This window comes from Eriocheir sinensis, chromosome 42, assembly GCF_024679095.1.
Source record: "Eriocheir sinensis breed Jianghai 21 chromosome 42, ASM2467909v1, whole genome shotgun sequence".
Taxonomy (NCBI): Eukaryota; Metazoa; Arthropoda; class Malacostraca; order Decapoda; family Varunidae; genus Eriocheir; species Eriocheir sinensis.
In genome coordinates, this window is record NC_066550.1 from 1,454,891 (window position 1) to 1,477,566 (window position 22,676).

General features: G+C 48.4%; 4 protein-coding genes across 18 annotated transcripts in view; all 4 read right to left on the minus strand.

Annotated features, from left to right (window-relative positions):
* Positions 1-1,005: 1,005 nt before the first annotated feature.
* LOC127010187 (uncharacterized) lies at positions 1,006-7,156 on the minus strand. The gene is made up of 7 exons (XM_050884063.1): positions 7,128-7,156; positions 4,671-5,250; positions 4,245-4,610; positions 4,029-4,130; positions 3,557-3,560; positions 2,618-2,747; positions 1,006-1,188 (listed from the first exon to the last, which is right to left on the minus strand). Exons 2-7 carry the CDS (start codon positions 4,984-4,986, stop codon positions 1,006-1,008), a joined length of 1,101 nt encoding a protein of 366 aa, XP_050740020.1. The 5' UTR covers positions 4,987-5,250; positions 7,128-7,156.
* A 465-nt stretch (positions 7,157-7,621) lies between these two features.
* On the minus strand, positions 7,622-21,930 carry LOC127009801 (uncharacterized). 15 transcript variants are annotated; one of them, XR_007762386.1, is made up of 4 exons: positions 21,768-21,930; positions 9,413-11,185; positions 9,275-9,346; positions 7,622-9,136 (listed from the first exon to the last, which is right to left on the minus strand). XR_007762386.1 is itself a non-coding variant. In XM_050883160.1 (3 exons), the coding sequence occupies exon 2, from the start codon at positions 11,124-11,126 to the stop codon at positions 9,447-9,449; it is 1,680 nt and encodes a 559-aa protein (XP_050739117.1). In that variant the 5' UTR covers positions 11,127-11,185; positions 21,768-21,930; the 3' UTR covers positions 7,622-9,136; positions 9,413-9,446. The 15 variants fall into 15 exon arrangements, 6 of the variants coding, with proteins under 6 accessions (XP_050739117.1, XP_050739116.1, XP_050739115.1 ...); XR_007762385.1 differs by having other exon boundaries at positions 7,622-9,205; XR_007762384.1 differs by lacking the exon at positions 9,275-9,346 and adding an exon at positions 9,206-9,274 and having other exon boundaries at positions 9,347-11,185.
* Positions 7,622-22,676, minus strand: part of LOC127009806 (uncharacterized) — a 161,584-nt gene continuing 146,529 nt past the window's right edge. The window contains exon 3 of the mRNA XM_050883168.1: positions 7,622-9,412. The gene's annotated coding sequence lies outside the window, so the exon portion shown is untranslated. The remainder of the gene's footprint in view (positions 9,413-22,676) is intronic.
* Positions 7,622-22,676, minus strand: part of LOC127009802 (uncharacterized) — a 77,082-nt gene continuing 62,027 nt past the window's right edge. Inside the window, exon 3 of the mRNA XM_050883163.1 lies at positions 7,622-9,479. The gene's annotated coding sequence lies outside the window, so the exon portion shown is untranslated. The remainder of the gene's footprint in view (positions 9,480-22,676) is intronic.

Genomic DNA, 22,676 nt, shown 5'->3' on the forward strand with positions numbered 1-22,676 from the left:
GGCTCCAGTGGAAGACCGCCCTAATCTATTTGGACGATGTGATTGTACGGGACCACGTTAGGAAGAGTTGGGCGGCTGGAAGCAGTGTTCCTCTCGGTTCAGGGCGGCTAACCTGAAGCTCAGCCCTAAGAAATGCCTGCTTTTCCAGCGGAGGTACCGTTTTGGGGCACATTGTCGGCCAGGATGGAGTCAGGCCGGACCCTCAGAAGGTAGCAGCTGTGAGGGAGTGGCGGTGCCAAGGACAGTGAAGGAAGTACGGAGCTTTCTGGGACTCTGCACCTACTACAGGCGATTTGTGCAGAAACCTTACCATTGGCACTCCTGCACCAGCTGCGAGAAGGCGGTGTTCCGCTTGGACCCAGTGTCAAACAGCCTTCGAACGACTAAAGGAGGCCCTGACAGGGCGCCCTGTGCTACCGTACCCAGATCCTCGGCCTCCCTTACCTGTTGGACTGCGGCCTAAGCGCCGAGGGTATTGGTGCTGTGCTCTCCCAGGAGAAGGACGGACAAGAGCAGGTGGTGGCGTGTTACAGCCAGAAGTTTAGCGCTCCTGGCGCAACTACTGCGTCACAAGGAAGGAGTTGCTGGCTGTGGTTAGAAGCCTGGACCACTTTCACTCTTACCTCTATGGTGCCCGTTCACCGTGAGGACGGACCACGCAGCCCTCACGGTGGCTGAAAACACTGAGGAACCCGGAGGGCCAGCTGGCGTTGGCTCGGAAAGTTGGAGCAGCACAACTACCGTGGTGCACCGCCCAGGTAAGGCACACACCAGCGCTGACAGCCTCAGCGGCGCCCGTGTGAACCAGACTGCCGTCACTGTAGCGGTAAGGAGCCAGTGGAATGCCGACGGACAGTGGTGTCCGTGGACTCGTCCAACAGCGAAGACGGATGGCGGGAGGCCCAGCGGAAAGACCTGGACATCGGCCCCATCGTGAGGATGCTTGAGTCAGGCGGCCAGACCACCACGGGGGAGAGTAGCAGCACTGAGCCCCGCTGCGAAGCACTACTGGGAGCAGTGGACACCCTCGCCCTGGGTGGGGGTGATGTAGCGGTGGTTGATGCCGGACGGGCGAATACGGTTTTGGCAGACCGTTGTTCCGAAGGTCATGCGGGAGAGGCTGATGCGGGAAGCCCACGACAGCATCACCAGTGGACACTTAGGGCGTGAAGAAGGCGCTTCGGCAGACTGCGGCAGCGATTTTACTGGGCAGGGTTACGCCAGGACGTGGAGGAGTGGTGCGGGCGTGCGACACCTGCAGCGCCAAGAAGGTCCAGGACGTAGGAGCAGGGCCTCTCTGCAACTGTACCAGGTGGGGCCCCCATGGGCGGGTGGCGTGCCGCATCGTTGGACCACTCCCGACAACAGCTGCAGGCAACCCGTTTTATCTGTGTTGCCATGGACTACTTCACGAAGTGGCCTGAAGCGTCGCCTCTGCCCAACCACTGAAGCCACCACCGTCGCCGAAGTGCTGGTCGAGCAGTTCTTCTCGAGATTCGGCGTTCGGAGAGCTCCATTCCGACCAGGGCCGCGAAGTTTGAGGCAGGAGTATTTCTAGAGTGCTGCAAGCTTCTTGGCTCAAGGAAGACCAGGACTACACCTTTGCGGCCGCGAGTCGGACGGGATGGTGAAACAGTTCAACCGCACCCTTGCTCAGGAGCTTGCAACGTTCTGCAAGGATGGCCAGACTGAGTGGGACAGGAAGTTGCCGCTGCTGCTGATGGCCTATCGCTCCGCAGGAGCACGAGGCCACCTCCTACCGCCTGCCCGCCTCATGCTGGGGAGAAATCCGCCTCCCTGTGGACCTCGTCACTGGTCGTCCGCCCGGATGAGGAATTACCTACAGTAAGAACAACATACGCCACGGCCTTACAAGAACGCTTGGCAGAGACCCACCACCAAGTGCGGAGAACCTGCACTTTGCCGGCGCTGAGGCAATGAGACGCCCACTGACCGCGGTTCCAGAGTCACTGGTCACGCAGAGGGTGATCAGGTGTGGCTCCACAACCCAAGGAGGAAGAAGGGCCTCTCGCCCAAGCTACAGAGTCCTTGGGAGGGCCCCTACATCGTTGTCGAGCGGGTATCTGAGGTGACTTACGGATTACGCGGGACACTTGGCGGTAAAGGTGGTGCCGTGGACGATGTGGGCGCTACCACGGCCCAGGGCGGTACACCTGGGGTCCGGAGCAGGAGGCGAACGACACCCTGTCCGAACATGGAGATGACATCATGAGCCTACCGGACCACACGGGAGGCGGACTACGATGCTGAGAGGGAGGGCGTGTCGCCATCTTGACGACGGGCCAATGACGTGGCACCCGAGGCGGATGGTCTCGATAGACAAGAACCCACCTGTCGGAGGGGGGTCTCGCGCTGACCCCAGAGACAGAGGAGGAGGCCTCGGAGATTCAACGACTTTCTCCTTGAGGAGGAGGATTAGCCGTGAATGTAAGACTATTGTGTGTGGTAGCACTGTGTAAATATGTCTTTGCTTGTTTAATACAAGCGTGGCGAGGGCGCCACTTCTTTCGCAGGAGGGGCAGTGTTACACAGACACGAGCGAACCCGCACCGAATGGTGGTTCACGGGACGGACCGCCATGATTCACCCTCCTCACCACGACCCACGTGGGCCTCGGCGAACCAGGGCCAAGCTGACTTCTCCACCGCCTGGCTGCCTCCAGAATCAGTCCACCCAGCGCCTCTGGAGCTGGCCACACCCCATAGCTGACCTCTTCACGCACGGCTCTGCGGTTCCCAGGGGCCCATTGGATTACGCTGGCGCCTGAGGAAACGAAAGGACGCCCAGCATGAGCCCCAGGCGGATGGGGCGGTACTCAGCACCCCTGGCGGAGCTGCAAGGTGCTGAGAAGGCGAGGGACTCGACAGAGTGTGTCTAGGCGTGTCGCTATTGTTAGAGCCAATAAACCAGCTACCAGAAAACGTGTTTCCTCAGCCCTTCCCGTTCTCTGCAAGGCCCCGATCCCTTAGTTGTGGTAGCAGGCCCCAAGGGGCCACCCCTTACTCCTTTCGTTTACAATATATATATATATATATATATATATATATATATATATATATATATATATATATATATATATATATATATATATATTGGCTGTAGTGAGTGGTATATATATATATATATATATAATATATATAATATATATATATTTATATATATATATATATATATATATATATATATATATATATATATATATATATATATATATATATATATATATTTTTGTTACTAATAAAATTAACAAAAAAAATTTGGTGATTTCATATGTGCCTGTGTGTGTGTGTGTGTGTGTGTGTGTGTGTGTTTGTGTTATTTCTTCTTCTGCTCCTCTTCTTCCTCCTCTCCTGCCCTTGGCTGCCCCACAGCTGCAGGCAGGCGGAGCTGAGCTCTGACCCTGATGGACGAGGTGTTTGCGTACCAAGACAAAGTGTTCGCTGAGCCCCGCCGCAGCACACACCGCCTGCACATCCAGCTGCCGCCCCTCAGGACACGCCACCCCCACCTCCGTCACGAGACCCCATGGCCTCACCCAGCTATGGGGGAGGAGAAAGAGGAGGTGTTAGTTGGGTGTGACAGTGTGTGATGGTGAATAAATAGGGAGGAGGGAAGAAAAAGAAGAAGTTAGGGATTGTGTGTTTTATTCCATGGTGAAAAGAAGGAAAATGGATAAATGGTTTGTAAAAATTGTGCTTTAGAGAAAAAAAGATATGGAGGAGTTGATTAAATTTACACATCTTTGATTCTATATTGTTTGCAGTGAATAAAAGATGAGGAAAAGGAGGAGGATAACAATAGCAAACACACAAAATGCCAACTACAAAGATGTATAACTAAATAAACAACACAAGAATAACAAAAATGTGCGATAATAATGCAATGAAAACTGAAGAGAGATGGAACATTGCGCTCTTGAGAATAAACACAAATCTATACAAACATTCTACACAAAAAAAAAAAAAAAAAAAAAAATAGAAAGAAAAATAAAACCAAAACATTCTTACCTTTTCCCGATGAAGGAGGAGGAGATCTTGGAGACAGTGACCTGGTGGAGGTGATGATGACCATGATGATGAGGGGGAGGAGGAGATCTTGGAGACAGTGACCTGGTGGAGGTGATGATGACCATGATGATGAGGGGGAGATCTTGGAGACAGTGACCTGGTGGAGGTGATGATGACCATGATGATGAGGGGAGGAGAGATCTTGGAGACAGTGACCTGGTGGAGGTGATGATGACCATGATGATGAGGGGGAGGAGGAGATCTTGGAGACAGTGACCTGGTGGAGGTGATGATGACCATGATGATGAGGGGGAGGAGGAGATCTTGGAGACAGTGACCTGGTGGAGGTGATGATGACCATGATGATGAGGGGGAGGAGGAGATCTTGGAGACAGTGACCTGGTGGAGGTGATGATGACCATGATGATGAGGGGGAGGAGGAGATCTTGGAGACAGTGACCTGGTGGAGGTGATGATGACCATGATGATGAGGGGGAGGAGGAGATCTTGGAGACAGTGACCTGGTGGAGGTGATGATGACCATGATGGTGAGGGGGAGGAGGAGATCTTGGAGACAGTGACCTGGTGTAGTGGTGATGACCATGATGATGAGTGGGAGGAGGAGATCTTGGAGACAGTGACCTGGTGGAGGTGATGATGACCATGATGATGAGGGGGAGGAGGAGATCTTGGAGACAGTGACCTGGTGGAGGTGGTGATGACCATGATGATGAGGGGGAGGAGGAGATCTTGGAGACAGTGACCTGGTGGAGGTGATGATGACCATGATGATGAGGGGGAGGAGGAGATCTTGGAGACAGTGACCTGGTGGAGGTGATGATGAGGGGGAGGAGGAGATCTTGGAGACAGTGACCTGGTGGAGGTGATGATGACCATGATGATGAGGGGGAGGAGGAGATCTTGGAGACAGTGACCTGGTGGAGGTGATGATGACCATGATGATGAGGGGGAGGAGGAGATCTTGGAGACAGTGACCTGGTGGAGGTGATGATGACCATGATGATGAGGGGGAGGAGGAGATCTTGGAGACAGTGACCTGGTGGAGGTGATGATGACCATGATGATGAGGGGGAGGAGGAGATCTTGGAGACAGTGACCTGGTGGAGGTGATGATGAGGGGGAGGAGGAGATCTTGGAGACAGCGCCGCCCCCTGTCACCCACACACCCGCGGCCTCCACCAGGCGGCTCAGCACCGACTCGCTGCCCTGACGGAAGGAATTGCTGACTGCTTGACACACACACAAAAAAAAAAAAATAAATAAATAAATAAAATAAAAAATAAAATAAATAAATAAATAGATAAATAAAAAAAAAAAAATTAAATAAATAAATAAATAAAATAAAATAAATAAATAAATAATTGATGTGTATTATTCTAGTGTATTTTTTTGTTTACTTTTCTTTTTTTTTCCTGGTCTTTGTTCTTTTCTTCCACTCTCAAATCACACTCTTCCTTCTCTTCCCTTATTCTTACTTTGTTTTTTCTCTTTTTTTCTCTCCTTTTACCCTTTTCTTTGTAATTTCCTTCTCCTTAGACGTCCCATTGGCTATTTCCTTCCTTCCTTCCTTTACTCCTTCTTTTCCTATCTCTCTCTCTCTCTCTCTCCTGCTTGGTGTTTTCTCTTCCTTGCTTCTGCTGTACATTTTCAGCTCCTAAGCCACCTCTACTTTCCTCTCTCTTCTCCTCTAAATCATCTTCCTGTGCATCCATTCCTTGTTCATTGTTTCCTTCATCTTTTCTTTAAGCATTCTCCTCCTCCTCTCTCTCTTCCCCCAAACAACTCTCCTATAATTTCTTTTCACACTCCCTTTCCTCACATTACTCTTGTAGCTTGTCTCCCTCCTCCTCCACCTCCCTCTGTTCTTATATATTTCCTTCCCTCTCCCTTCCCCTTAAAGGATTTCCTCTTCTATGTTCCCTCTATCTCCATAAACGCTTCCCTTCCTCCTCACTCTTAGTTAATCACTCTTCCTTCACCTCCTCTGCTTCCTCTTCTTTCTTTTGCCTTTCTTACTCTTTGCCTCCTTCTCCCTCGCTTCCCTTCTTCCCTCTCCTTTCCTATCCTCTTCCTTATTCATTCTCCTTTCCTCTTCCTTTTCAGCCACTGCCTTTTCACATATTCTCACCAACCTTGCATCTTTCCTTCACTCCTCTCCCCCTCTCCCCTCCCCTCACCACCTGGCGCCTCCAGCGTGGCACCCTGGCACTCACGGCCCGCACCTCCGGCCACCACCCGGCCTGGCCCTGCGCCTCGTCACTTCCTTCCTTTACTGTAAAAACTCACACCTGTAACAAGGACAAGGGTCCTCTCCCTCCTCTGTGTGCCATTCCCTGCCTCAGCATATTCACTGTTGCTCTACAATGTTCCTTCCTTCTCTCTCCACCATCATCTCCTCCTTATATTCATGCCCGGAAAGTTTGAAAGGTTCACTCTCTCTCCTCCTCTGTGTGCCACTCCTAGCCACTTTACTATCTCCCTTCCCTTCTCCCTCCCCCATCACCGCCTTCCTTAACCTCCCTTATGCTCATACCTGGGAAAGATTTAAAGCGTCACTCTCCCTCCTATGTTCCCAAGCCAGGCAGACTCACTACGTATTACTTGACACTCTCCTTTCTTCCTCCCCTCCCCTCCCCCTCCCTGCCTCTCCCTTCCCTTCCCTCCAATCTCCTTCTTCCTTTCCCTCCTGTCTCTCCTTTCCCTTCCCTTTCCTTCTCTCCAATCTACTTCTTCCTTTCCTCCTGTCTCCTTCCTTCCTTTCCTTCTCTCCAATCTCCTTCTTCCTTTCCCTCCTGTCTCTCCTTCCCTTCCTTTCCTTCTCTCCAATCTCCCTCCTTTCCCTCCTGTCTCTCCTTTCCCTTCCTTTCCTTCTCTCCAATCTCCTTCTTCCTTTCCCTCCTGTCTCTCCCTTCCTTCCCTTTCCTTCTCTCCAATCTCCTTCTTCCTTTCCCTCCTGTCTCTCCCTTCCCTTCCTTTCCTTCTCTCCAATCTCCTTCGTCCTTTCCTCCTATCTATCCTTCCTTTTCCTCCTACATGTCCCTTTCCTTTCCTCTTGCCTCAACCCCTTCCCCGTCTCACCTCCCCTCCTGCGTGGTGGCCCCCATGGTAAGGCACCCCGGTGCATGGGTCCAGGGTGATGGCGGGGTGGCGCACCCCATCAGGCGTGCGCTTGGAGTCCCAGTTGTCAGGGTCCCGGGACACACGTACACCCAGCCCAGGGGAACCAAGGAGGCGGGGGACATCCTGGGGAGGGAGAGAATCAGTGTTGAGTGATACACACACACACACACACACACACACACACACACACACACACACACACACACACACACCAGGCCCATAATTTTGGCAGATTTTAGGGGGTCTAGACTCTAGTCTGGAGTGTATTACATCACAAGAACGTTGCTTAGAACTCACACAGTATGAAGACAAAGCACAAGAACCACGGAAACAACGGGAACAAGCAAACAGCAGGTGTGGTGCAGGTGTTGGCGCAGCAGGTGACCAGGTGTTGGCCGTGAGGTGCCAGAAACGCTGCAGTCCGTGTTGTACTGAGCAAGGACACGGCAAGACTTTGTATCAAGTATATTTATGTAATGCACAAAACATGTTACAAGGATGCCCCAAGAAACTATCACATTACATCCAGTATTTATGTAATGCACAAAACATGTTACAAGGATGTCCCAAGAAACTATCACATTACATCCAGTATTTATGTAATGCACAAAACATGTTACAAGGATGCCCCAAGAAACTATCACATTACATCCAGTATTTATGTAATGCACAAAACATGTTACAAGGATGTCCCAAGAAACTAACACATTACATCCAGTATTTATGTAATGCACAAAACATGTTACAAGGATGCCCCAAGAAACTATCACATTACATCCAGTATTTATGTAATGCACAAAACATGTTACAAGGATGCCCCAAGAAACTATCACATTACATCCAGTATTTATGTAATGCACAAAACATGTTACAAGGATGCCCCAAGAAACTATCACATTACATCCAGTATTTATGTAATGCACAAAACATGTTACAAGGATGCCCCAAGAAACTATCACATTACATCCAGTATTTATGTAATGCACAAAACATGTTACAAGGATGTCCCAAGAAACTATCACATTACATCCAGTATTTATGTAATGCACAAAACATGTTACAAGGATGCCCCAAGAAACTATCACATTACATCCAGTATTTATGTAATGCACAAAACATGTTACAAGGATGCCCCAAGAAACTATCACATTACATCCAGTATTTATGTAATGCACAAAACATGTTACAAGGATGCCCCAAGAAACTATCACATTACATCCAGTATTTATGTAATGCACAAAACATCACGCAGAGTATCGCCCCGGATGTTACAAGAATGCAGCGAAAAATAAGAGATTATATCAAGTGTTCATGTAATGCACATAATACGGATGTTACAAAAATGCAGCAGGAAATTGAAACATTATATATCAACTAGTGTTTATGTAATGCACAAAATATCACCCCGGATGTTACAGGAATGCAGCAAGAAATAAGAGATTATATTATCAAGTGTTTATGTAATGCACAAAATATCACCCTGGATGTTACAGGAATGCAGCAAGAAATAAGAGATTATATTATCAAGTGTTTATGTAATGCACAAATCATCACCCTGGATGTTACAGGAATGCAGCAAGAAATAAGAGATTATATTATCAAGTGTTCATGTAATGCACAAATCATCACCCTGGATGTTACAGGAATGCAGCAAGAAATAAGAGATTATATTATCAAGTGTTTATGTAATGCACAAAATATCACCCTGGATGTTACAGGAATGCAGCAAGAAATAAGAGATTATATTATCAAGTGTTTATGTAATGCACAAAATATCACCCTGGATGTTACAGGAATGCAGCAAGAAATAAGAGATTATATTATCAAGTGTTTATGTAATGCACAAATCATCACCCTGGATGTTACAGGAATGCAGCAAGAAATAAGAGATTATATTATCAAGTGTTCATGTAATGCACAAATCATCACCCTGGATGTTACAAAAAATAAAGAACCACCACAGTCACCTCCATAACCTTGCTGTGGTGGTGGTGGTGGTGGTGGCCATTACCCTCACAACACCACACCACAGTCACCTCCATAACCTTGCTGTGGTGGTGGTGGTGGTGGTGTCCATTACCCTCACAACACCACACCACAGTCACCTCCATAACCTTGCTGTGGTGGTGGTGGTGGTGGTGGTGGCCATTACCCTCACAACACCACGCCACAGTCACCTCCATAACCTTGCTGTGGTGGTGGTGGTGGTGGCCATTACCCTCACAACACCACACCACAGTCACCTCCATAACCTTGCTGTGGTGGTGGCCATTACCCTCACAACACCACGCCACAGTCCGCCACAGTCACCTCCTTAATGTCCCTGTGTTGGGCTGCCTCGGCCACCACGTGCAGTCCGTCCACCACCTCACCGAAGACAAGAGACGTCCCACCACCATCCTTACAGTCTCTGGTGAAGATGCCAAAATGACCACACTCACCCCGGGTACGGTCAGTCCACTCCAGCCCACACACATCCCCCGCCCGGCCTGACTTTCGGTACTCACCCTCACCAAGGCCAGGCAGCAGGACGGATGACCCTTCCCCATCGTTACTCTCATAGTCCCCGCCCTTCACAAACTCTCCCGCCTCCGCCTTTCTCCCTACTCCATACAACCTGGTGTTAACGTAGGAGGGGCCGCGCTGCCCCGTGCACAACAGTAACAACTGTCTGCCTCGAGGGGTGTCGGGGCTCAGACGGATTTGTACCCGCCGCGGCGCGCTGCCCGGCCAGGACAGGTCCAGGAACACCGTGCAGGGGGGGGAGGGCGGCACAACCTCGCTCACCTGCAGGGTTGCCGCGCCCAGTGGCGGGGGATGGTCCTTCAGGGCGTGGAGGCACAGCTGGCCGGCTTCAAGGCTTATTCTTGCGTGTCGGCGCTGACCTTCCGCCTGGTGGACAGCAAACACCCGGCCAGCCTCCAGCAGGCGCCTGGCGGGCTGCGTCAGGCTGCGGAGGTCCTCGGCCGTCAATCTCCATGTACAGATGAGGTGCAGTCTGTCCATGACTGTGGAGTCTGGGTCTGCCTGGGGCCTGGGCTCCTCTGTAGTAAGTGTTTCCAGAGCTGCCTGGACAGCCTGGCCAGCCTCCAGGGCTGCACTAGATGCCTCTCTCACCTTCCTGGCGGTGGTGACGGTGCTGGCATCAGGAAAACCTTCTCGGCACTCCTCCACCGCCTGCTCTGCCTCGCCAGTCCAACGAAACACTTCAGGCATCGCCGCGCCTGCTTCTTGCTCTGTTGCAAGGGTGCGCAACGTCTCCAGCATGGCCTGCAGCCCCTGCTCCTCCTTCTTCAGCTCCTCCTCCTTGGCCGCCACACGGGACTCTTCCTGCTGCAGGAGCTCCCTGGCACTCCTGCTCTGGTCCACCAGTCCCAGGAGCCTGTCCTCCAGCTGCTGCTGCTGCTTGCCCCAGCCTGCCAGGGTCGTCTGGTACTGGTCCAGCTGCGACTGAGCCTCCCGGCAGGCGGTGATGGCGGCCACAACTGTGGCCTCCTGTTCCTGCAGGAAGGAACGCATTTTCTTGGAGAGACCCGCCGCCTCCTTCTTGCCAGCCGCCCCTGGTGGTGCTCCTTCCCCGGCACTGGGTGGTGGCGAGGCTGCTGCTTCCCCGGCACTGGGTGGCGGCAAGGCTGCTGCTGCTGCTGCTGCTGCCTCCTCAGCGTCTCTCAACATTCTTATGAGGGCCTCAACAGCATAGCAGACAGGGAACTGTTCTCCCTCGGGCACGGCGTGGCTGACGCGGCACTCTGGGCAGGCAACACGGCCCTGCTCCTCCAGCTGGTCTATGCACAGCGTGCAGACAGTGTGGCCACAGGGCAGGGTGCGCGGCCGCTGCACGGTGCCATCATAGCCTGTCAGGCACACTGGACACTCCTCAGGGCTGCCGCCAGTGTTCATGTTCTTCACCACCTGTCTCCGTCCTGCCATCCTGCTGCCCCTCCCTGCAGCCTCCATGACGCTGGTGGTGGTGGTGGTGGTGGTGGTGGTGTTGAGGGGCTTGATGGCCTGACAGACTAGAAAAAGAAAAAGGAGGAATAATTTAACAATATACAATTTGGAAGAAAGTGAGGGAGAAACAGATCAAGCAAATAAAGAAGTGGATGAGAGAAAGTGTTGTGAGGCATTTGAGGAAATGAAGGTGGAAGAAACCATTAATTAAACAGGTGATCAGGCTGGGCAGAGAGACAGGGCCGCCAACAGGCCGACCCTGCTGGTGATGGAAGATGAGGACGTGAAATGGAAAGTGTTAAAGAATGCAAGAAATCTCAAACACACAAGAAAAGAATGGACCAAGAAAGTAGCAGTGGTGAAGGACATGACTCAGAAAGAAAGGAGGAACCTAAGATTTTGTATGAAAAGTTACTTGAAAGAGAAATAGTGGAGAGCTGGGCTGGCACATCAGGGACGGCAAACTCATGAGAGGAAAGCAGTGTGCAGCTTGAATAGGGAAAAGCACAAGGAACACAAATGGCACATCAGGGCACGGCAAACTCATGAGAGGAAAGCAGTGTGCAGCTTGAATAGGGAAAGAGAAAACACAAATGGCACATCAGGGACGGCAAACTCATGAGAGGAAAGCAGTGTGCAGCTTGAATAGGGAAAAGAGGAAAACACAAATGGCACATTTAATCAAAAAGAGAAAACATAATTAGTAAATACAATATACAGCTGATTAATATACAAGGGATTAGTAAATCTAAATTAGTAGAGGTGGAGAATATAATAGAAAATGATTTGGATATAGTGTGTGTCACAGAAGTCTGATCAATATGTATTGACACAAGGATTAAACAAGGTGGACAGTTTTGGGGAGCTAAATGACAGAAAAGGGGAGGATTAATGATTCTGTATGAAGGAAACAGACAAAACCTGTGAAACACCGGACTTCATGCACGTGACTGCTGGTATGTTGGGACAAACCATGGAGCTAATATTATTCTGTATGTCGGTAAATGACGAGAGAAACAGAGCAGTAAAGAAACTTACAGAAGAGGAGTTGACGGTGGAAGAAAACAAAACAATTGATAAGGTTGGGAGATCTGAATGGGCATGTGGGTTTTCTGGGAGAACAACCATTAGATAAAAATGGTGACATTATTTTGGAGTGGATGAATAGTTATGATTTAACAATGCTAAATGCCATGACAGAATGTGAGGGAGCGTATACATGGACAGCAAGAGGCAGAAAAAGTGTAATTGACTACTGTGTGGCCAGCAGTGCCCCCGTCAAGGGTGTCAGCACTGATGGTGACAAAGACATTTTGGACCTATCCGACCATAACCTAATTACTGTAACCTTAAGAACTAAACTTAATATAAACACCACAAAATTTAAACACGTGGTACTAAAGAATTTATCAAATTAGCCGAAGACACCAAACAAACGTTTCCAGAGGGAATGCAGACACAGATATAAACACATCAAGCATCACTGTAATGGAAGAGGAAATGAAGAAGCCAATTGAGCAAAACATGTTAAGAGCCGTGAAAATAAACACAGAGAAGGACCAAGAGGTGAGAGAACCATTGTGGATAACAGAAGAAATAAAACAAGAGATAGAGGAAAGGAAGAGAAGAAAGAATGAAAAGATTCACAGCTGGAAGCAGAACTGAAGATAACCTACTTGTACTGAAATACTGTGTGCTGAGCAGCTTTAAGCAGAGAAAACCACTCATAGTTACAGCAAGAGATTTTAGCAAAGCATATGATTTTATTAAAAGAGAAAAACTTATTGGAACTATGACGAACTTTCATATACATCCAGGAATTACAGATATTACTGTCCAAGTATACTCACAGGATAAAACCAGTATTAAACGAGGAGATGAAGCTCAGGAAGAAGTGGAAATAACCAGCGGCATAAAGCAAGGATGGACAGTATCAACGACACCGTTCAAACTGATTACATATTCAATAACTGAGAAACTTAACGAGACAGATTGGGTTCAGGGATGAGAACTTTTATACAGGCACACTTTTTTATGCAGATGACGGCTTAACCTTCAACGACGGGCGGAAGTACTGCCATGAAAGATAGAACTGGAAAATAAAAAATGACATTTATAAATTATTAGCTAAACAAGGAAGGCTCGCTGCTGGAAATGGCAATAAATTTTAAAATGATAAGTGGGTGCAAGAATTATGTCAAACGTCAAGAGAAGCAGGTCCTAGTAAATTAAATATGAAAATATTAAGTAAAGAAAAATATAATCTATAGTGAAGGAATGGGACTCCAAGAACTGGAGAGAAGAACTTCTAAATAAAAGTAGCGCTGCCCTGTACAGAACTTGTAAGACAGAGATTCAGGAAGACAAGTGTTGCGATAACCAGCCGTCATCAGTGACATTTTTCAGGTGTGGAGCCAACATGGTTGCCCTCAATGATAGAAACAGTTTCCATAATGGTGACACAGCTTGTAAGGAATGCAGGGCTGAAATAGAAGACCCACAACATTTATTATTATAGTGCAGTTTTTATCAAGAAACCAGAAACAAATGTGATTTATTTAGCCATCCATACAGAGAATATTCTTAGTGAACTATTATTTGAAAACATAAACGGAAGGGAAGAAATTAAATGCCACATCCAAGAATTCTGGAACAAATGTTTAACCCTTTCACGCACCACGACACGATTCGCGGCAAAACGGAATCGTCTGCACCAGCTTTTGACTCGAATCGCGTCAAAAGCTTTAAAAAATTTGACAAAAAATAAAGTATCTTTCAGAATCACGTCACTCTTTGTGTGCGTCAAAGATCTAAGCAAGACCTATAAAATAAACTAATTGTCAACTCTCGTGCCGTTGGATTTGAAGTGATAATTGCCCGTGGTTTAGTTGCCTCTCAGCAGGCAGCCTGTGAGCGCGACTGTCGTCCCTAGAAATTGTTTTCTTCAGAGTCGGTAAACTTTACTATTTATTTGCATTTCTTGATATTCTTTTCTTTCATAAGGCAAAATAATCTCTTCCAAAACCAACAATATATAACAATGCCAGGAAAAAAGAACACTCGTGGGTGAAATCGATAACATGATAAAAAATTTTGCCGCACGGTCAGGCCATTCTGCGAGGCCACCTTAGGGAGCCCCAGATGGATGTCGCAGTGAAGTTAGCTCCTAAGGACAAAGCTCGTTAGTGTGTTATCTCAATACAATATATTAATGTTACTTGTCAGAGTTACATTGACACCGACTCCACCTCTCATCCACCCAGGTTCCCTACTGACGAGAGCTGATGCCCCTCTTGTTGTGTGTTGTTAGAGTATGTAAATATTCCTTTGGTTGTGTGGATGATGATCACCCCTTGGTATCTTAACCCCAAGAATGTCTTACCCCCATGATCAACTCAGTGAACACCTATCCATGGTAGAGAGGGAGAAATTCCCAGTGTCTTTTGTATACCCCTTTGTTCATGTGGATTCATGATCACCCTCTTGGTGTCTTGATCCCACACGACTGCCTTGTCCCCATGATCATCCCTGTCAACGCATATCGGTGGTAGGGAGACATTTCTTGTGTAAATATACATCATTGAAACCTGATTAGGGTAGTTCTTTTTGTTAGCTATGGCCAGTGCACTATATAGGTATATATTTTTAGGACATGTTCTGTGATGAGTATGCCCTTGCGTGGTAAATGGTGGACAGATTCAGCAACTTGCTGGAGGGTGCAGTGGAGGGTCTCCGGCAGGTAAACTAGACCTAGGTAGGGGTAAGGGCAAGCCTAAGGGGAACAAAACCATAGCGGTGTAGGGCAGGGACAGAAGGGAGGGAGGCAAGGGAGCATGGGAGGCATCTGGGATGCCTAAATGTTAGGGGATGGGGAGTAGGGAAGTTAGAGGACATGACTAAGGAATTGAGGGAGTGGGACTTGCATGTGGTGGGGGTCACCGAGACCCAGCTGAGGGAAAGACTAGAAGTCAGGTCAGGGGACTACAATTTTAGAGCCAAGGGAAGGAGTAAAAACCCAAGGAAAGGTGGGGGAGTAGGTTTATTTATAAAACGTAACTCGGGCTTAACTTTTGAGGAACTAGATGTGGGTAACAGCGAGGCAAGCGAGGATATTCTAGCAGTGAGAATAGGGTACAGGGACAAGGCTAGGATGGAGCACCTAATCACAGTAGTGTGCTACATGACAGTGGAAGGGACGGGTGCAAGGGTAGAGAACGAAAGGAAGTATGAGAGGGTAGGGAGGGTAATAGCAGAAAATAGACAGGAGCAAGTAATTGTCATGGGAGACATGAATGGACATATCGGTATCCTAGGAGAGGAGATAAACAGAAATGGGACATTGTTATTAGAGTTTGTGGAGGAGTATGACTCAGAAATATTAAATTTAACCATAGCGGAGGGAAGGGTAACCTGGGCAGAAAGGGGAAGGGAGTCAGCTATAGATTATATCCTTGTAAACGAGAAGGCTAGGAGGATGGTTAGGGATATGTGGATAGACGAGGAGGGGCTCATAGATATAGTGAGTGACCACAATATGATGGTCTTAAATTGTGTTAGCCAGGGCCAGAGGGAGGAGGGGGGAAACAGGACTGCCGCTGGAACATGAGAGGGGGTGACTGGGAGGCCATTAGAAGAGACCTAACGGAGCGGATGGTAGTGTGGATGAAACGACCGACAGGATTTGCATTGGGCCGACCATCAGGATCCACCGGGAAGAAGCCTACCGGTGCAATAGGCCACGACGTAAAAAATAAATAAAATAAAATAAAAAAATAAAAAAAGAGACCCAAGAGGAGGTTAAGAATACTAGAGATAGGAAGGGGTAGAAAACAGGGAAAGAGGTGGTGGAACGAAGATGTCGAAAAGGCAAGGAAAGAGAGAAAGGAGCTGAAGAAGAAAACCATGAGATTAAGGAAGGAAATGACTGGTGATGCAGGGAGAGTAGAATATGAAAACACGCGGCAGCAGTATAGGAACAAGCAAAGGGAGGTAAAGCGACTCATCAGGAAGGCGAGGGCAGAGACTGAGAGGGAGACAGTAGAGGAGCTCAGGGAGAAGGGAGAGACTGGTATGCCTTCTTGAGGGGGGAGGAAAATAGGGAACAGGCCAACTTAGAAGAAATAGTAGTGGGAAACAGAGTAGTGAAAGGGGCAGAAGAAATAAACAGGGAAGGCAAACACTTCTGGGAGGAGATAGGGGGGGTGACTCAGCCAGTTGACTTAGGGGAGGTGTACTTGGAATCTACCAGGAAAATATTGGAGGATTTTTTTTTCTTACAGCAAAGGAGACAGTTCAAGTGCGTAAAGAAAATATTAAAGAGAAAGCCCGCTACTTACTGCTCCTGAATAGAAGTCAAAGGAGTGGCCAAAAAGAGAGGTCAATTTTGGGAGGAGAAGTTTCCTGATACCCTCCTCTTGAAAGAGTTCAAGTCGTAGGACCTGGGCGCTAGGAGAGATGAACATAGGCCGTACGAGCTCATACAAGTACCTAGGAATCATAGTCGACGAGAATGGGACTGATAGGACCAAACAGAATAGAATTTCTAGGCCAAATCAGTGGGTAGGAAGGCTAGGAAGCGTGGCTAGATGTAGAGCTGACAGGTATGAGGTAGTTAGGGGGATATGGAAGGGCATGGCAGTGCCAGGCCTCATGTATGGCCTAGAATGCATGAGGTGGACAGTCAAAGAGCTAGATAAGCTGGAGGTAGTACAGAACAGAGCAGGCAGGCTGGCTCTGGGTGCCAATAGGTATGCGGGTAGATGCAGTCTTGAGGAGGGGAAGTAGGCTGGAGCACCTTTGAGGAAAGAATAGGTAAAGCAGTTTTAGGGTACAAAGTCAGGCTAAGAAAGATGAGTGAGAACAGGTGGGCGCGCAAGGTATATGAGTGGGCGGGACAGGGGACGAAGTGGAACAAGTCTAGCATACGCTGGGAGAAGAGATGTGAGCTGGAGGGCTTCACACTCTCGGAGATGATGCTAGGGGGGGAGGAGAAGGAAGTGAAGCGTAGAGTGAATGGCAGAGTTCAGGAGAGGGGCAGGGTAGACTGGAGCCAAAGGGTGGGGGCAAAGAGTTCTCTAGAATGGTACAAGTTGAAGGCCAAACCCAAGTGTGAAGCCTTCTACGATGGTAGCCTGGGGGGGTGTTGCTCCTCAAGGCCAGGACTAAATCCTTAGAGGTGAGTAGTAGGACATATAGGTGGGCAAATGGGGGAGGCAAGGTATGCCGCATGTGTGAAGGGGGGGTTGACGAGACAGTAGAACATATGCTACTAGTGTTCAAGGTATAATAGGGAGAGGCAGAGTTTGGTAGAAATAATAACACAGGAAATAGGAACAGAAGTATGGAATAGGATGCTAGAGGGAATGTAGGAAGGGTGATTGAATTCTTGCTAGGTCTGAGTACACTGCAGACAGTGACCAGAAGAACAATAGAGGGGGTTAAGGAATTCCTAGAGAGAGCCTGGGCAGTGCGCACCGGAAAGGGTGGACTCGTGTAGATGTCCCCATCTGTGCCTCTAAAGGCTCTTTCAAATGGTTATATTTTATTTATTGGATTTTCAGGGTGTTGGCCCTGAGGGAGTAAGCCGTTACAAAGGCTGAAGTTGGATCCGAAAGGGACAACTACCTCCCGAATCAAGACCAAGACCAAGATGAGTTGTAATCAGCATTGTTACTTAACTTCAGTAAGCTTGCTACCATTACCAACAGAATAATGAGTTGTCAATAACATTGTTACTTAACTTCAGTAAGCTTGCTACCATTACCAACAGAATAATGAGTTGTCAATAACATTGTTACTTAACTTCAGTAAGCTTGCTACCATTACCAACAGAATAATGAGTTGTCAATAACATTGTTACTTAGCTTCAGTAAGCTTGCTACCATTACCAACAGAATAATGAGTTGTCAATAACATTGTTACTTAACTTCAGTAAGCTTGCTAACATTACCAACAGAATAATGAGTTGTCAATAACATTGTTACTTAACTTCAGTAAACTTGCTACCATTACCAACAGAATAATGAGTTGTCAATAACATTGTTACTTAACTTCAGTAAGCTTGCTACCATTACCAACAGAATAATGAGTTGTCAATAACATTGTTACTTAACTTCAGTAAGCTTGCTAACATTACCAACAGAATAATGAGTTGTCAATAACATTGTTACTTAACTTCAGTAAGCTTGCTACCATTACCAACAGAATAATGAGTTGTCAATAACATTGTTACTTAACTTCAGTAAGCTTGCTAACATTACCAACAGAATAATGAGTTGTCAATAATATTGTTACTTAACTTCAGTAAGCTTGCCAACATTACCAACAGAATAATGAGTTGTCAATAACATTGTTACTTAACTTCAGTAAGCTTGCTACCATTACCAACAGAATGTGAATAAACTTCATAATAATCTAACCTTGTGTTGCATAACCCCAACAACTAGGAAGCACACTTATTGTAAGATCTTAAAAACAGAGGAACGAAGCTGAAGGCAACACCCTTGCACCCTGGCAGGTGAGTGGCCCGGGTGAGCTGCCTGACACCCTTGCACCCTGGCAGGTGAGCGGCCCAGGTGAGCTGCCTGACACCCTTGCACCCTGGCAGGTGAGTGGCCCAGGTGAGCTGCCTAACACCCTTGCACCTTGGCAGGTGAGCGGCCCAGGTGAGCTGCCTGACACCCTTGCACCCTGGCAGGTGAGCGGCCCAGGTGAGCTGCCTAACACCCTTGCACCCTGGCAGGTGAGCGGCCCAGGTGAGCTGCCTGACACCCTTGCACCCTGGCAGGTGAGTGGCCCAGGTGAGCTGCCTGACACCCTTGCACCCTGGCAGGTGAGTGGCCCAGGTGAGCTGCCTGACACCCTTGCACCCTGGCAGGTGAGTGGGCCAGGTGAGCTGCCTGACACCCTTGCACCCTGGCAGGTGAGTGGCCCAGGTGAGCTGCCTGACACCCTTGCACCCTGGCAGGTGAGTGGCCCAGGTGAGCTGCCTGACACCCTTGCACCCTGGCAGGTGAGTGGGCCAGGAGACAGCTCAAAGGCGCAAAGAAAAATATATATAAAAAAAGCCCGCTACTCACTGCTCCTGAATAGAGGTCAAAGGAGTGTCCAAAAGTAGAGGTCAATTTCGGGAGGAGAGGTGTCCCGATACGATAGAGACTGGGTGAATATGGCTTGAGGGATGGGGGCAAGGATGGAGGCAAAGGATTTAAGGATGAAGGCGGAAATGTTGTCGGGGCCAGTGGATTTAGTTGTGTCGAGTCCTTCCAGTAATTTCTGTATTCCGTTAGTCATGATGTCAAGGGGGCTATGGGGGGGAAGGGGCTGTGTGGCATGTTTGGTGTCAGGTTGTGTTCTTGTGTGTATACTGATTGGAACTGTGTGTTGAGTATTTGTGCTTTGTGCTGTGGGCTGGTTACTAATGTGTTAGTGTTGTCTTTTAGTGATGTAATCGTGTTAGTGTCATGTTTGCGCGTCTTAAAGAACGCGAAAAAAGTTTCTTTTGCTATTTCTTATGTTGTCTGCGAGATAAGTTGCTATGTGTTTGCGTTCCGCTACTTTTATGTTTTTGGCAAATGTCTTTTGGTGGTTTTTGTAGGCGGTCCAATTATCTGTTGTGTTGTATGTCTGCGCGCGTCTGTAGAGTCTTTGTTTCTTGCGATGTTGTCTGCGTAGATCCCTGGAAAACCAGGGGAGTGTGTACCTGCTAGAAAGTGTTTTTTGTGGTAGTATGTGTCTGTTCATTGAGGTGTGTATGGTGTGTTTCAGGTTGTTCCAGTTGGTGGAAGGAGGTCTTGTGTTTGGGTCAGTCGCAAAAATGTCAGTGCTGAAAGCATTTAGATCTTGTTTGATCATGTCTAAGTCAGCCATTGAAAAAAGGAAAATCTGTCTGGGTCTCTGTTTATGTCTAATCGGTCGGAGGTCAGCGTCAACGATGAGTATGTCATGCTCACTAAGTCCTGGAACAACCTGAGTGTTTGTTATGTTAAGAATGTTGTTGGTGAGAAAAAGGTTGAGTGTGTGTGCTGTGGTCAAAGGGCCACCGTGGCCAGCGGGGCGCGTTACAGTATGTGTTCGTGTTGGCTGGAGTACTGTTTGTGAGAGTGAAAATGTATTTATGATGTCAATGAATGTGTCGTGTAGTTGGCGTGTTTGTGTGGGGAATAATGGGGTTGGGGGCGTCAGCATCAGGAGGGTCAAATGGGGAAATTGCAGTCCAGTCATTGTCAGGGAGGTTGAAATCACCCGTGATCCAGATGTGTTTGTCTGCCTGTATGCGTGAAAGAGAAATTTGAAGGTTGTGTAAGTAGTCTGTATTAGTAGAAGGAGGTCTGTACAAAGCAGCAATAAGAAGAGATTTACAGTTGAAGGTTTGTAACTGGACCCAGGTGATTTTGCAGTCTGTGTCGAGGTCAGGCCTATGCTTAACACAAAGACCCGGCTTGGTGGTGATGATAACACCGCCTGACACCCTTGCACCCTGGCAGGTGAGTGGCCCAGGTGAGCTGCCTGACACCCTTGCACCCTGGCAGGTGAGTGGCCCAGGTGAGCTGCCTGAGGTTAAGATTCGTTTTAGGTCCGTGCCAGTATCTCATTACCTACCTTATGAAACATCAGTATCTCTTCATATATCTTTTCTACAAACCTTCAACAGTCATAGAAACGCTTTGAAAATCCAATTCAAGGACTTTTTTTTTACTCTTGAAAATAGGGAATAATGTTTACGAAAGCGCGTTGCCTCCTCTGGCAGCGGCCGCGGCGACGCTGCAGCCGGTGTTGGGAGAAATACCTCCTTGCTGAAATAAGTCACATATACATGTGGGGGGGGGGCCCAGGGGGGTGGCGTAGCCCCCCTGGTTAGAAGGGGGCGCAGCCCAGTTTAGGTCGTAAGTTCGGTTGGAGTTTAAATATGCTCCCCACCCTAAACCCTCTCTTGCTATTTACGACTCTTGGCTGCAGAGTCGCCGCGGCTGCCGCCAGAGGAGGCGACGCGCTTTCGTAAACATTATCCCCTATTTTCAAGAGTAAGAAAAAAGCCCTTGAATTGGATTTTCAAAGCGTTCCCATGACTGTTGAAGGTTTGTAGAAAAGATATATGAAGAGATACTGATGTTTCATAAAGCAGATTATGAGATACTAGCACAGACCTAATACGAATCTTTACCCTGCCTGACACCCTTGCACCCTGGCAGGTGAGTGGCCCAGGTGAGCTGCCTGACACCCTTGCACCCTGGCAGGTGAGTGGCCCAGGTGAGCTGCCTGACACCCTTGCACCCTGGCAGGTGAGTGGCCCAGGTGAGCTGCCTGACACCCTTGCACCCTGGCAGGTGAGTGGCCCAGGTGAGCTGCCTGACACCCTTGCACCCTGGCAGGTGAGTGGCCCAGGTGAGCTGCCTGACACCCTTGCGAGCTGAACAAGACATTAATGTTGGGGGCATTTTTGAGTAGAACAGTTGCGTAAGTCAGCATGCAGGGAGGCACACTTCAAACACCATTTTAAAACACAGGCACGGCAGGTCGGCCTCGGCCATCACCAGATCGCCCGTGTCACGCAGAAGACACAGCCACGAGTGTGATCCAAATGTTGACTGCCAGGCCGCGGACCCCGACCCTACCAGCCTCCCCTGCCGCGCCCTGCCCTGCACTCACCCTGCCTGCGTGTCCCCGGCGTGCGGCAGGTAATTCAGTGTCCCGCGGCCGCCGCTCAGCTCAGTTGAGTTGGATGTCGGAAGTCTTGCCTACAGGGCGGCCTTCCTGATGCGATCCTGTATTGAGCTTGATCTTGATACTGATGTCACAGTGGCTGGAGATTTCTCCCCAGCCAGGCCTTTGTATCGGCCACAGACTTACTGATTGATTGATAGTTGATTGATTGATTGATAGTTTATTGTTGCAGGTAAACAACAAGGGAGAAGGGAGGAACATGCCATCCCAACCCCCAGGCAGGACAGTGTGTGATTATACAACTATTAGTACATGTGTAGGGAGCACCATGAAACTGATTGATTGATAATTGATTGATTGATTGATAGTTTATTGTTGCAGGTAAACAACAAGGGAGAAGGGAGGAACATGCCATCCCAACCCCCAGGCAGGACAGTGTGTGATTATACAACTATTAGTACATGTGTAGGGAGCACCATGAAACTGATTGATTGATTGATAATTGATTGATTGATTGATAGTTTATTGTTGCAGGTAAACAACAAGGGAGAAGGGAGGAACATGCCATCCCAACCCCCAGGCAGGACAGAGTGTGATTAACAAGATTGATTGATTGATAGTTCAAGGAGGCCCAACAACGGGGATAGGTCTCGAACTCACGCTCTAGCAACCCGCCGAAGCGCAAGGCCGAGACTCTACCACGGGACCACGGGAGCCCCCTTATATGCACATCAGTACCAAATATGCGGAGAGGTACTTGAACATGTTGATGAGGAGAAAGACCTGGGTGTACTAGGTGACTCAACTCTGAAATTTGAGCAACACATCCTCAACCAAATCAAAACTGCCAACTCCATGATGGGTCTTATCCGACGGGTGTTCTCATACTTGAGT

Coding starts and splice junctions, on each gene's coding strand:
- LOC127009801 (XM_050883160.1), bottom strand. CDS start 11,126: ATGGAGGCTGCAGGGAGGGGCAGCAGGATGGCAGGACGGAGACAGGTG.
- LOC127010187 (XM_050884063.1), bottom strand. CDS start 4,986: ATGGTCATCATCACCTCCACCAGGTCACTGTCTCCAAGATCTCCTCCT. Junction 4,611..4,670: donor GTCATCATCACCTCCACCAG/GTCACTGTCTCC, acceptor CCACTACACCAG/GTCACTGTCTCCAAGATCTC. Junction 4,131..4,244: donor GTCATCATCACCTCCACCAG/GTCACTGTCTCC, acceptor CACCTCCACCAG/GTCACTGTCTCCAAGATCTC.